Source organism: Budorcas taxicolor, chromosome 14, assembly GCF_023091745.1.
Source record: "Budorcas taxicolor isolate Tak-1 chromosome 14, Takin1.1, whole genome shotgun sequence".
In the NCBI taxonomy this organism is placed as follows: domain Eukaryota; kingdom Metazoa; phylum Chordata; class Mammalia; order Artiodactyla; family Bovidae; genus Budorcas; species Budorcas taxicolor.
The window spans coordinates 40488712-40503769 of record NC_068923.1 but is presented as its reverse complement, the minus strand read 5'-3'; the positions used below and the strand labels follow the sequence as shown (position 1 = coordinate 40503769).

Genomic DNA, 15058 nt, shown 5'->3' with positions numbered 1-15058 from the left:
TTGCTTAATCCACAGAGTGAAGCAAAGTCAGCTATTACTTCTGACCCACTTTTATAACAGTTCTTGGCTCCAAGGGGATGATATTCTGTAATGCAAAAAAGTAATCAGTTTGATGAATTGCTTTTATGGTTTTGTAAAACTTTAAATGTGTATACAGTCTTGGAGTATAAATATGAAATCCCTAAAATAATGCTTACCAAAGCTCATTAAATGGTTGATTTGTAATTCACTTAGTTACAGTTCCGGTTACGTAACTGACCAGATGCTGGGGTACATCTTCTATTTTGCCTTTCCTTAATCAAATTTCTGATTGTCCCTAGCCCTATCTTCATTAATCTAAGAAAAGAAGAACAAACTACTGGATGTTTTTCCAGAATATGTTTGGAACAGGGTACTAGTTTCAGATATGCTTGGGGAGTTTTAAACTCTCTAGAAGGGTTTATCTTACTATGGTTTTTTTAGTTTGGTTGGACAGAAACTGATCTGCCCTTTGGGACTAAGCACACCGTATTTGCAAAGTGACACATCAAGAATGTGTTATTTGGTGTCAGTTAAAAGTTCCACTAAAACAATGGTTCAGAAAAGACACCTTTCTATAATTTACTGTTTTGTTCCTTCATGGAATTAGTAAATAATAACAGTAAAGAGGTTGATGCTACTGGAGTAATATATCATGTATTTGATGTTATGAAGGGATGGATAAAATAATGCTAATCATTTCATGTCCTAGCTAAGTAACATTTACCCTTTCTTTGACCTTTACCTTTTAAGCGATAAATCCATTTTATTAAAAAAAATTGAATAAAAATCTTTCCAAAATTTGTTATACATTTTTTGCACTGTTAAACAGTTTGAAACAATGGTTTAATGGCAGAATTAATTTGAATGTCATTATTACTTTGTACTAAAAGATTATTTTAATAGTTAAGGACTATAAGTTTTATAGTTAAGGTCTGCTCACCAATGAGCATCAATCATAAATGGCTTTCAGCCATTCTTTTCAAGTTCTTATGTCTACTCTTGCTATATTCAAGTTTTTTCTAGGCACTTTCTTCCATCAGCACATTATTGCTTTAACTCCTTTGGGTTAGGCTGTCTTTAATGTCTATTTAATTTTGTTCAGTTAGTTAGGAAGCTTTTTTTTTTTTAAATTTTATTGGAGTTTAGTTGATTTGCAATGTTGTGTTTCAGGTATACAGCAGAGTGAATCAATTATGCATATACATATATTCAATCTTTTTCAGGTTCTTTTCTCATACAGTTTATCACAGAATATTGAGTAGAGTCCCCTGTGCTATACAGCAGGTCCTTTTTGGTTGTTTATCTTGTATATAGTAGTGTGTGTGTGTTCATCTCAAGCTCCTGTTTTATCCCCCGCCCTCCAACCCTGTAAGTTAGGAAACTTGATTGACGTTGATAGAATCCTCTAAAATAAATATTGGCGAAGGAAATGACAACCCACTCCAGTATTCTTGCCGGGGAAATGCCATGGACAGAGGGGCCTGGTGAGCTAGAGTTCATGGGGTTGCAAAGAGTTGGACGTAACTTAGGGACTGAACAACAACATAAAGTATATTAAGTGTATCAAATGGGACGCATGACAGTTCTGGTGAACAGGACCTTACAAAGGTGTTTCTGCATCCAGACCGATTTGAAAACCTTCCCCCGTGTCTGTGGGTCCCAGTGGATCCTATGTAGAAGGAGTGCTGAACTGTACCACTTGGCTTCTCTTCTTCCCTGACCTCTATTTCCTATAAATAGTTTCTTTCCTTCTGTGTCTCTCTGCCTAAGAATATGGAGCATTTTGGGGAAAGCTTTTTCTGTGGCAGTTAGAGTTTTCCAGATTCTACAGAAACCAAATGGAGCAGGAAAAAAGGCTTTGGCTACCTCTGTGATTTTATTAAGCTGTTAATAGACTCTGAACTTTTTGAAGGAGGTTCTATTTAGGTTGTTTGGATACAGAACTTGGAACACACATATCAATTTTTCAATTTTTATTTTAAAAATAGTCATTAGTAGTTTATCTCTTTCATTACTTCAACATTAGCGTCTTAGGTATGTGGTTTTGTGTCAAACCATAAGTCTGTTCCATTTTCAAAATCTTTGTGTAACATGATTTAAGAATTTAAATGGCAACTAATTTTGAAGTGATTTAGCTTTGTAAGCACTATCAAATTCCTGGAGAAATATTTCAGTGAAAAGAGGTTCAATAAAGCTTTTTCTTCTTATATAATGACATTTTCCCTCTTTTATTTTTTAACAGAGACAAAGCAGGGAGGACTCAAGAACGGGAGGAAAGGAGGACTTTCTGGAAGTTCATTTTTCACGTGGTTTATGGTCATCGCACTGCTCGGAGTCTGGACATCAGTAGCTGTTGTCTGGTTTGATCTTGTTGATTATGAAGAAGTGTTAGGTGAGGGTCTTCATGTTGTTTCTTATTAGTACTGTTAATTTCTGTAGCCTTCCAGCGGTTCTCAGTAGGGAAGGAGGAAAAGGGGACATTAGCAGGGTTAGCTTGGAGTGATGGCTTCAACTTCTTTGAACATGATCTGTTGAAATAAAAATAGACTTACATTGTTTGCACAGAAAAATTGTATCAAACAGTACACACTTCCATGACATGCAATAGTCTATCATTTCTATTCCATTTTGTTCTATTATGAATTTTTAAAATAGGTCATGAGCCACTGAATTTATTCAAGGACCCATGAATGGATCATAAACACAGCTAGCAAGACCCTGACTTAAAGAAAACATTTCAAAGCATACCCTTCTGTGTCCTCATTGAAATTGTGGGAGGACAAGTGTGTGTGTGAGTTCGTGTATAGGTGTACCCTCCCTGTACACCATTTGGAGGAAGTTGTCATGTTACTTCTGATAGTTGTCTTCCTTCTTTCTCCTTTTCCCCTTTCTCTCCCCATAATCACTGCAGTTTTTCATGATTTTTTTTTTTTTTTTTTACTTTCATGATTCTTTTGGTACACTTGATCTTTTTTTTTTGTAATTGAGGTAAAATTCACCTAACCTAAAATTCAACATTGTAAATATGTAAAAATGTAGAGTTCACTGATTTTTTATTTGTGTGCTGTCATCATTGTTAATTTCAGAGTATTTAAGCGCCAAGTAACAATTTTGTGTTTTTACACGCCTGCAGCCAAGGCAAAGGACTTCCGTTATAACTTGTCAGAGGTGCTTCAAGGTAGGCTCGTGGAGACGAGTTTTAAGTCTGCTTGCGTTAGTCTCTAAAACTGCACCTTCAGGCTACTATTTTAGTTATCACCTGCATTACAGAATGTAAGTGATAGGACCAATTTTCCCTTCTAAATTTCTCAGAAAGTACAGAGTTTCTGTTTTTTTTTAATGTCATTTGAACGGTACTGTATGTAGCCTCAACTGCAGACCAGTGCTTTTCATTTATATTTTCTTAAGTATAGAAATGATAACTTCCTTATCTTTCTTACTATTATCATTTTCAGTATATGTGTGCTTTGTAAACCAGACGTCTACATAGCACGTTAAATGTTTTCCTAAGTAGGACAAGGGCTCTGGGAGGGTCCAGGTTGGTCATACCTATTCTACTTCCAAAGTTCTTCGTGCTGTTATGCAGTGTTTTAATTTACTTTTTAATAAGAAGTGGTGGCAGTGTTGCCAACTAGTGTTTTAGTACTGATACTGTATTTGTGAATGTGGTTTAAAATATTGTTTAAAAATGTGAAATTAATATACCTCTTCACATCCATTATCCAGTGATGAATTATAAATCATGTCGATTTTTGGATGTTTCTGGAAATTGAATTTATTTGCCTCACATTTGAAATGCTGAACATAACAGTGCTCTGAGATGATAGAACTTTATTATGCCTTAAAATTCATACTTAGTGTTTTTGAAGGAGTAAGTCTCTGCTAATACTGGCTTTTCAGCTTGTCTGTTTTAAGTCTTTTCTTTTTGTTTTTCCTTAGTAGTAGGTGACTGGTGCTAATTATGTTTTTAAGTAAGATAACTGTAAGTGTTCCTTTGTAATTTCAAAAGGCTTGTTTTACATACTTTATTTCCAGAACAGTCTTTTTTAAAGGTTGATTCATGATGCTTGTCATAAGTCCTTATTTATAAATCTATCCTTTTATTTTTAGTACTTGTACTTGATGTGAATTATACATAGTCTTTGAGACTCTGTGGGTATTTAGTTTTGAAGATTGATAATATGAGGAACTTCTATATTGTAGAAACATTAAATTTCATGTAACTGTTAGAAGTGGATCCGTATTGTTCCTTACATATGTTGAAAATTTTATCTAAAATATTTTTAGCAATAAAATTTAAAAATATTATTCTGAAATGATTAAATATCAGGGTATTGTTAAGCCCTGAAAGAAAATATTATCTCAATTATATTTCTTATATTTGTTAGGTGAATGTTTCCTTATCTCTAAGTGAACTGTCTTCATTTTTAAGTGAGATTATCATTTAGCATAGCTTTTTGTAATGAAAGGAGCAAAGAGTTGCCTTGCTTGGTAGCATTAATAACTAATATGCAGGACTGTAAGAAGTAGTAACACATTATTAAATTTGGTTTTCCTTTTGTTCCCATATCCTTCTCTGCTTCTCCTCTTGTAGGGAAACTTGGAATCTATGATGCTGATGGTGATGGAGATTTTGATGTGGATGATGCCAAAGTTTTATTAGGCAAGTACACATTTTTTTTTTTTAAGTTAGTGGCGCTAAAATATTGGAAGCAAAATAATATTTAAATGTTAATAATGTCTGTGTCAATCATTTACAATTTATGGAAGATATTTTCCCACAGTATATATTCTTGTTAGGATGAAATGAATAGCTTAATTATTTTTCCCTAAACTCTCACATTTCAAGTTACTTTTACAAATAGATAAGTATACAGCTCTTGCACAGATGTTCTTAATTGGTAATATCATTTTATATGTGTTTTTAGATTTAAAGCACTTTATGTTTTGAATGTAGCATTTGAAAATTTAATGTCCTAGTCTGTTTTCAGATACGGTAATTACAGCCATTCTTTAGCATCATTTGACATATTTCATGTCCATTTGAAAGTGTGAATTTCTAAAAGCTTACATGAATTCATTTTGAAATAAAGTAGTGGTAGTAAACGTCTCAAAATGTCCTATGAAGGTTTGGAAGGTAACATTAAAATATAAGCTAGTAGTCTTTGGCCAGATTTCTTGTTTTGTTTTGTTTTTTTTTAAGTCTTGACCCTTCTTTTTTATCACCAGAAATACCTGTCTTCATCATTGAGATGTTTTTTGTGATGAAGAGGTGATATTTTTTCATTTATTTTAACATGCAGTTATGCTATAAAAGATGATGCTAATTTTAATATACAAATTTTATATAATCTGGCCTGATGAGATATGTATTTCTGCTTGTTAAACAGCATCTTTTCCTTTGTTTAGTATATAGCATAGTGTGTACCAAAACACTTTACACTGAAGTCTTTAGAAAAATAGCAAATATGGTAAGGTATTGCATAATAAGCTTCATAGAATAATAACATAAAGAAATTCTCGCACAATTTTGTGTATATTTTATGGATATGAAAAAATGGGAGGTACTACATCTGTAACTAATGAAATATAATAAAAGTTTTTAATTTTGACTTTGTTAATTTGTTACTGCTCAGTGAGAATTATATTTGCTACTTAACAGTGAAAGCTTTCAGTACCCATGAAATTTCTTTTCCTGTCTTAACCATAATAGAATTTTCTATATAATTTTGTCACTAAATATCTAAATTTGGGTTTCTGTAAATACAGTAAGTCCTCAGAAGACTATAATCCTTGGCATGTGAAAGAAAGAAAATCATATAAAACTTAGAACAATGCTGATTTGCTTGCCTTTAAGTGGTTAATTACTCTATTTTATTACTTTTCTGTAAATGACAAATTCTGAATAGCAGGGCTTTTTATTTTAAAAATAGCTTCATATGGGCCAAGTTTCCTTGTTTTAGAAATAATATCACCTACTACATTTGGTTGTTTTTTTGTTTTTATTTTTTTTTAAGGTGCTTAAAATCAGCTATCTGGTCTATTAGGAAACACCAACTATTAAAAATTAAAATGATATATCTTCTATAGCACATATTTATTTCTACTTCAAATTCACATTAATAAGTTGATTTTTAGAATTTTAGATTTCAAAAATTTTTTCCCCTTGGTATTTTTAAGCAGCCATTAAGAGTTTAACTGTAATTTAGAACATTCTCATTTGTGGGTAGCTACGTATGTGGAATGGGCAAATGGTAACCTGATCTTTTTATAAGAATCATATACTGGGAGTAGAACCCAGTTGGTGAACGTGAAGGTTCATTTGGTAATTTGACCATTACATGCAAAAAGGCTATGACACACTCTTTTACCGTATTATGTGTACTAATTCGCAGTTGGATTGTGGCTTTGGTAAAGATGAAGGAATCGAATGTGAACTGTTTGTCCTCTAACCTTATTCTATAGCGTTTAGATTCTCTGCATGAATCTACAACCTTGATGGGAATTGAATTTTATGGCTAAAGTTCTTTTCTACGTTGTGAGGTTGTTGTCGCTGAGTTGTGCCTCTGTTACTGGAGGGTGATTTCAAGAACCAGGTGAATTTTGGGGGGCTCAGGTGCTGCTGGGCTCTGTATGGTCAGGGAGAGATTATGGGGGAGCAGATTGTGTACCCCAGAAAGAGCTAGACCTTGGGATATGCTCTCCTTGGAGAAGCTGAAGCTCTAGTATAACAGCTTTGGATTAAGACAGAGGGAATGCCCAAGAGGGATGAAAGGAGGAAGTCAGAGATTAGGTGAGAGTTTGGCAGGGCAGGTGTGATAATAATCCTAGTTATGCTGAACTTCCATAGGTTTGGCATTTATTTCATTAGTATTTCTTCCTGGAGTCTTAAATTTGCATATATCTAAATTTGATCCATTTCAGGATATGTATACATTCATATTTACATTTCTTTCACATTTCAAAGTTTGGCTTTTCTTTTAAAATATAAAGAGAAAATGAAATACATGAGTATATCAAGATCAATAGCTATCATTCATTTTATTATTTATTTCTGGCCATGGCCCTTATGGTATACTTTGAAAATGTTCTAAGCCTGGTCTTGTTTATATGGCTTCCTAGTTTTGTGGCCACATTACCTAAAATAAATGTCTTTGATTTAGGTTTGGATAATTGAAAGTTATACTGTCCAAAAATATATTCTTTGAAAATATGTTTCCCAAGTGAAATCAATAGGAAAGAGGAATAAATACTGAGTAACATTTTCTTAGAGTAACATTGCTTCAGGAGTAACGTTTTCTTAGAGTAACATGACACATGGTTATCCTTTTGTCTGCGACTGGTACTCAGCTGGCATCAGGTATGACTAGAGAACAAAAGGGAAGGTAACTCGTAGAGCCTTGACAAATATTTGTAGATTGACAGGTGCATGAGTGTGCAGAAGGGAAGGCTGGCTGTTGCCCAGTCAAAGGCACTCACACCCTGCTCCTTGGTTCAGGCCTTCTCTTAGAGACAAAGAATTGTGTACCCAGAACATATTTTCCTCTTCTCTTAGGACTAGTTCTTTCATCTTAAGAACCACAGAAAGGTTGCATAGTTGGGTAATTAGTTTTTTTTAAATGTTTCTGTCCATTTGTTGTGTACTTCAGCCTGTCATACTGAGGGGTAGTAAAGTTTTATATTTTATATTTAATACTTGAAATTACTTATACTGGAAAATGGAGAACAAGAAATATATTTATTCTAAATATGTGTTAGTCGCTCAGTTGTGTCTGACTCTTTGTGACTCCATGGACTGTAACCTGCCAGGTTCCTCCGTCCATGGGATTTTCCAGAAAAGAATATTAGAATGGGTTGCCATTTCCTTCTCCAGGGTATTTGCCTGGCCCAGGGATTGAATCCAGGTCTCCCTCATTGCAGGCAGACTCTTTCCGCCTGAGCCACATGGGATGCCCATTTATTCTAAATATACAGCTTCTATGTGTAGCTTCTTTTTGAACAAGAAGAAACAATGATATTTCCATCCAGTCTTGAGTGGGAAGACAGATCTCTGTTCATAGCTTTAGTTAACTCTTCAATTCAGTGAAGAGACATTCTGGATTGATCAAAAAGTTATCTAAATACCAACTGTAGTTTGTGTCCCCCACCCTACCCCAGATACATGAAGAATGGTGCAGTGTAGTTCTTCTGTGGACTAATACAGAGAAAGTTCACTATAACCTTTAATATTAGACTAGTTGTCTTATTATTATCCCTTACCTGCCGGTAGTTATGCTTTGTGGACAGATTTTGTATTGCCAAAGCCAGGAATACTGAATTAGGTGGTTCTAACCTGTAAAGCTCTACAATCATGGATGCTCACATTTCTTACAGCCAGAACCCTCCAGCCTGATTTTTTTTTTCCACCCTGTCAAAATTATAAAAATTGACAGTGTTTGTGGACTTTGAGACCTGCTGGAAGCAAGAGGCTAGTCATACTCAAAGCCAATTCTTCACAGGAAGACAGCAAATGATAAAAACAATATATTTGTTGCTTTCTTTCCATCATGGGGGTCTAATGGGGGCCAAGACTTGAAAATAACAGGTATCAGGGATCTTTGCAGTAGAAGCTGATTTCAGGAGCTGATAAGTAGAGAACTCTGGAATGTTCCCAGTGCAGGTGACTGATCACATTTCATATTGGTAGGCTGAATGAATCGTTATTAATTCTGGCTGACTCTTAATTGTCAGAATTATAGGACCATGAGTCAAGTAATCATAGCATAATGAAGCTGACATTTTACAGTGTTAAAATTTAAGTTGATTATCTGGTAGAATTGGAGCACACTGGTACCCATTTATGGAAGCTGAACAGTAAGCCTGCTAATCATGTTAATTCCAGAGTTTCCTAAATTAACTCCAGCTCCTAAAAGGAAAAAAATTGATGAAACAAATGTTTCTATTTTCAGTGAATATTTATTGGTGTATGTAAATATTTATTGATGTATGTAAATATTTGTATAATCAACTCTCGATAATATCTGGGTGCTAAATGAGGAGAGGTGGGGCTTGTTAGAAGTGTCTTTTTATCCTCATATTACTTTTACTCACTTTTCCCATTGAAGTGGGTGAGTCAGTTTTGGCTGCTGCAATTTTGTATTTTTTGGGTTCTCACTTCTCTGATGAGAAACCCAGTGAGGGACTGGCTGAAAATTGATCCAGCCGCCTTTCCTTTAGTCCGTATGATTGAGAGTTGATTGTAAGATGTGCATCTTAGCCCATTTCTTTATTTTCCAAAATGTCTTTTCTGTAAATGTCCTTGACCATGATGCACATCCTTTTTTGAGATCACTCTTCCAACACTTCTTTTTTCCACTTAACTGCTCTCATTTTCTCTTTCTCTCTTCCTTTATCCTTATGTAGGCCTGACCAAAGATGGCAGTAATGAAAATATTGATTCTCTTGAGGAAGTCCTTAATATTTTAGCAGAGGAAAGTTCAGATTGGTTTTATGGTTTCCTCTCATTTCTCTATGATATAATGACTCCTTTTGAAATGCTAGAAGAAGAAGAAGAAGAAAGTGAGACCGCAGATGGCGTTGATGGGACGTCACAGAATGAAGGGGTTCAGGGCAAGACTTGCGTCATCTTGGATTTACATAACCAATAACTTTGATGCAGGGGCTAAAGTCACTGGCTTATGAACCCCCGAAGCAGTCTCCTTTTTCTTTCTTTCCTTCGCTCACCCAGGGCTTAACATGCAGTGGGGCAGCTTGATGGGACAATACAAGGCAACCATGTGATCTTTCCCCCAGTATAGCGCCTAACTAGTCCCTTGCTTGACTTTCCCACTTGAGGAAAGCAGCATTCTCCTCCTAGTGGTTCACAAAGTGCTGAGAATGATGTTCTTGGTAGTATAATTGGTTTCTGTATTGTTTTGTTTCAACTCATGTGCTCACTGAACTAAATTCAGAAACTTAATAGATTGTTTTGTGATTAACCCTTGCTGCCTGTCTTTCTAACATGCTATTCATTAAGATGATTACAGTGGAATTGATTATAAAAATATTGCTAGCATGATTCATGCCTTCAATGCTTCTCTGTTGATCCTTAACTTGATTGATGTGTAAAATTATGGCTCTTTAAAAAGCTGATATTTTTTATTGTAATTTGTTTAGGTTGATTTGTCAGATGGATTAATAACAGATTTCAGTGTCAAATTCTGTATTCATGGTGCTTTGAAAATAACCCCATGTTGTTGCCTTAGGGTAGTTCAATTGCTGTATTCAGATAGTAGTGTGTCTGAATCTTTCTCTCTATGAAAGCAAAATTTATTTTTAATTTCATTTCCAAATATACTTCCAGAGAAAGTAATTTGTATTTTTCTTAAAGGAGGCTTATTACACAGGAAGGAAAATGTGAATATGTATCTTAAATAATGTTGTACATATTAAAATTATTCATCCTAAATTATGGTCTTTTTCCATTTTTTCCTATATTACCTTATTAATTGGCCATCAACTTTGGCTTAGGTATAATATGGTTTTTAAAATTAAATTCATTGAAGTGGTAAATTTTTTTTTTTTGAAAATCTATTTTTGCCATTAGAAAACCTTAAAAACACCTTTGAATTAATTCATTTAAAATGCGTTTGCGTCAGTGATAGCAAGAGCAATGGTATTATTAGACATAGATATCATGCATTTCTTAAAATGAGATTTCATTCATTTCCCACCTCAAATAAAGCTCTTATAGCTTAAGAGCAATAAAACCCAAGACTCCTAGTTTCTTTTCCCTTTTTGAGAGTGGTGATTCATGTTTTTACATCTTTTTGAGCCTCTGTGAAACTTAGCTTAGCTTTGGTTCTTTATAGAGCTTAACATTGGAAAATATTTGTGTTTTTTAACATTTTATTTAACTTAATTTCTACTTTTCAAATACCTATTCTTATTTTTTCCCTTTTAATCAAGTTGCTTTCAGAAAGTAGATTATTCACCATTTTTTTCAGAAGGGAATATGACCAACTTAGTTTCTTTTTTAGAAGTCTCTCTTGCAGGCTGTCAAAATAAGAGCCTGAAAGTAAAATTTCAAATCAGAACCCTAGAACCTATCAACTTCTCCTTGACTTAATATTTACATGTTTTGGGGGAAACTGTCTAGTTTGCTAATCTTACTTTTAAAAGCATTATTCATAACTCCTTTTGGAAACAGATACATGTGTTGTACATTGGGGCCTTCCCAGGTGGCGCTAATAGTAAGTAACCCACCTGCCAATTCAGGAGACAGAAGAGATGTTTGTTTGATCCCTGAGTTGGGAAGATCCTCTGGAGAAGGAAATGGCAACCCACTCCAGTATTCTTGCCTGGAGAATCCCATGGACAGAGGAACCTGGTAGGGTACAGTCCGTGGGGTTGAAGAGTCAGACAGGACTGTGAGACTTACCACACATGTACATTGGACAATGATCTCCTAATGCTTAAATGATTATTATAACCCTAGTTTGTCTTTTCCTAATTATTCAAGGAATATGCTTCATTCTGTTAATGATTCTGACAATCAAAAGCTTCTAATTTTGGAATGTTAGTATTTTGAAGCAAACAAGTAGGATTTAATAATGTTCTTTCTGAAAGTTTATGCTGTCTTTGTCCTATTTATCATGTTTTTTCACTTTGAATTTGAGTACTGTGACATATCAGAGTTTGTTAGGTTTAAATTCAAAAAGAGTCTTAAGCCTCACTCTCAGAGAAATTCCTTTAGTCCAGCGTCTGAGATGTATTTTTTAAGGCAGTCTTGTTTCTTAATGCTTCATTGCTACTAACTCTAGAAGATGTTTGATCAGTTTATGAGTAGTAAATAATGAAATTTGTGTGTTAAAAATATTCAGAATCATTAATTTTTCATCAGACTGCTTTTTTGTCACAATACTAATGTACACTTTATGTACAGAAATTAATTATGCTGAATTTTTGTAAGTGAAAAATAAGGATGTGGTTTCCTTTGCCATTTTTTTGGTACCCCTGCTGATCAGCCCTTTGAAAAGCCTCTGATGATGATAAAATCCAGGTAACTGGTGAACCCCTGACTTCTGTGACAGCCTTCAACTTGTGCCCACGACTTGCTTTGGTGAGAAAATAAAGATATTTGCCAAATTGGTATAAAGTACTTTGAAGCTGATCAAAGTGGTCTCGTTTACATTTTATTTGTTGTATATGTTATAGTTCTTAATCTTCTAAGGATTTATTGTGTCATTTTCTGTTTGATCATAGAAATCCTTTACTAGCTTGTGTCTCTTAAGCTTTAGGAACAAAACAAGACAAAAATGTAATTGTTAGTTTGAGTATATGTAGTTCTTAAGGAATTTTACATTCTATATTTTTGGTAAAGAACCCGCCTGCCTATGCAGGTGACATAAGAGATGCCGGTTCGATTCCTGGGTTGGGAAGATCCACTAGAGAAGGGAATGGCAACCCATTCCAGTATTCTTACCTGGAGAATCCCATGGACAGGGGATCCTGGCAGGCTAAGGTCCATAGGGTTGCAAAGAGTCATATGCAACTGAAGCAACTTAGCACGGACATACTTACTCTGCATTTCCAGTTTGGAACAACCGAAAGCAGTTTGAGGACTGTGTTCTGAGTTCACATGGCCTTGTCTCCTACGAGCTGCGCTTCCTCAGATGAAACTGCTTTTTGTCCAATTGAAAAGGCACTGAATTCTGTGGAATTTGGTGCAAAAGTAAGGAGGTGGCATTCAGAGGACTTCATTTTTGCACTTCAGTTTCTTTCAGCCCTTATTTCCCCTGGGATGTGAGGGGTGCGGTTTAAGTCAGTTGGAGAGGCATCTCCTGGGTACTGATCCCTGATGTCCAGCTGCCAGCTTGCTGTATCTTGCAGATGACTTGGACATGATGGAATGCTGGGTGATTCCTGCTTTTTGGGGCTTCCCAGTTGCCTCAGGCCATTGCCAGAGACGTGGGTTTGATCCCTGGGTTGGGAAGATCCCCTGGAGAAGGAAATGGCAACCCACTCTAGTATTCTTGCCTGGGAAATCCCATGGACAGAGGAGCCTGCTGGGCTACAGTCCATGGGGTTGCAAAAGAGTCAGTTACGACTAAGCAACTGAACATCAACAATCCTGCTTTTTCATCTTGCACTTGATTCTTTATTGTAGAAATTACCTCCCTATCATTTAGAGCTGAATGCAAACATGTAAGAAAAACTGTTTTCTCTGCTTGAATTCTGGTTATTCTCATTTACAGTTGGCTAGATGGAACAAAATGTTTTCTTATCTGTCCTGATGTTTGTAATTTTGGAGAATTAGCAAAAGCAGATAGAAGTATAGACAGATATGAATTTGAACACCTGCAGTTACACCTTTTGGGGACTGACACTCAGTGACCCATCTTAAATCAGATCCTGCTCTATGAAACAAGTCATTTTCTGCATTTTGGGGCTATGGAAATTTCTCTGATCACTATGGATGTGCACACTTTTTATAAAATTCAGTGATGCAGACTTTATCATCACAAGCTGATTGATGAAACAGTATACTGAATTCTCTGCCTTGGTTATTTATTGAGTTAACTGTGTGACACACAGGAGTAGATATGAACTAAATTTTGAACTCCTTGAAGTTGCGAGTGAAGTTAGCCTGGTTTTAACTCCTCTTCAAAGCTGAGCCCAACATAGGGTATTTTTAAATATTTGCTGGGGTTGGTCCCGGTGATGAGAACTTTAGGAGTTACTCATTGTATAATAAAACACTGATTTTTCTTTTAAAGCTTAAATTAGTGAAAATGTTATTGGGTATATATTTTTTTTCAAGAGAAGTGATTGACACTTTGAAGTTAATACAGTGACCTGACCTATGCTAGTAAAGGTCTTCAGGTGATTTTTCTGCTATCTCATTTGCATTTGAGTCTGCATTTTATCTTTATTCATGCTCTTAGTCTCTGGATGTAATCTCTTCTTAAATTTTTAGTCTTTTAATTCTCCGGTGTTCTGATCTTCCCTTGTCCTTGACGGGTGGAAGGTTTGTAGCTTCCTTTTTTTGGAAATGTCTGTGATAATATTGTTATGCCATCAATTTAAAAATAAACAGAGAATTGGTGTAGTGTTTTTTGGTTTGTTTTCAACTTTATTGCCATAATATTACACATTTAAAAATGTATTTCTTTAGTTATGCCTCATTTTTGTGTGTGTTTTGCAACTGGATCTTTTATTTTTTTAATTGGTGTATGGTTGCTTTCAATATTGTGTTAGTTTCTACCGTACAGCAGTGTGAGTCAGCATCCCATTGAGGTCACCACAGAGCGTTGAGTGAGTTCCCTGTACTGTAGGTGCTCATCAGGTTTCTGTTTTGGTGTATAACGTCCTTGCTTGTATTTTACGAAGACTAGACTCAGGTTCTAGAGTGACAGGCTAACTCACAGGATCTTCTCTTAGGCATCTGGAGCTCATTGGTAATAGGCGTTGAAATAAATCATGATGCTCTGATAGGCAGGAGAAAGATATAAAAGGCTCGGGGTGACTCATTGGTCTCACCAGGGACAGTGGGAGTGACTGGGGTGACCTAAATATGACATGATACCCAGCCAATCGATTCTGTGACCAACTCCCTGAAAGCCTACTTGGGTTTCTGTAATGGAGCCAGTCTTCTAAAGTTGTGGTGGAACCGCAGGTCTGACCATTGGCTTCATGATTCAGCATTTAAACTCCTTCCATAGCATTTCACTTGGAAAATGTATCTGAGGTAGTGTCTCTGAGGCAGTTGCCACAGTAACATTAATTACGTTTAGGCAACTGTCTCAGGTTCTAAGAGAAAAATATAAGACCTGCTTTAAAAAAAAATTTTCCCCTAATTTTCAGTATAAGAATTCCCAAAGCATCAACTGAGCTATTAATAATAATCATTTTAAAACCATCAAAGTAAACTTACAGGGAAAAAAAAGCAAACATGATGATGCTTTTTTTTTTGCCATTCTCTTTGCCCATAGTCACATCGTAATGCTTGTCTGATCATTGCCTTCAATTAGAATATATTCTATCAATAAAAACAACT

The 15058-nt window shown here is 35.3% G+C and overlaps 1 protein-coding gene across 1 annotated transcript in view; it reads left to right on the top strand.

Moving 5' to 3' along the window:
* The window catches only part of ASPH (aspartate beta-hydroxylase), a 185983-nt gene that overhangs the window by 28119 nt on the left and 142806 nt on the right, over positions 1 to 15058 (top strand). Inside the window, exons 2-4 of the mRNA XM_052651843.1 lie at positions 2264 to 2413; positions 3155 to 3199; positions 4616 to 4684. Of these exons, the coding sequence (XP_052507803.1) occupies positions 2264 to 2413; positions 3155 to 3199; positions 4616 to 4684 (264 nt within the window). The remainder of the gene's footprint in view (positions 1 to 2263; positions 2414 to 3154; positions 3200 to 4615; positions 4685 to 15058) is intronic.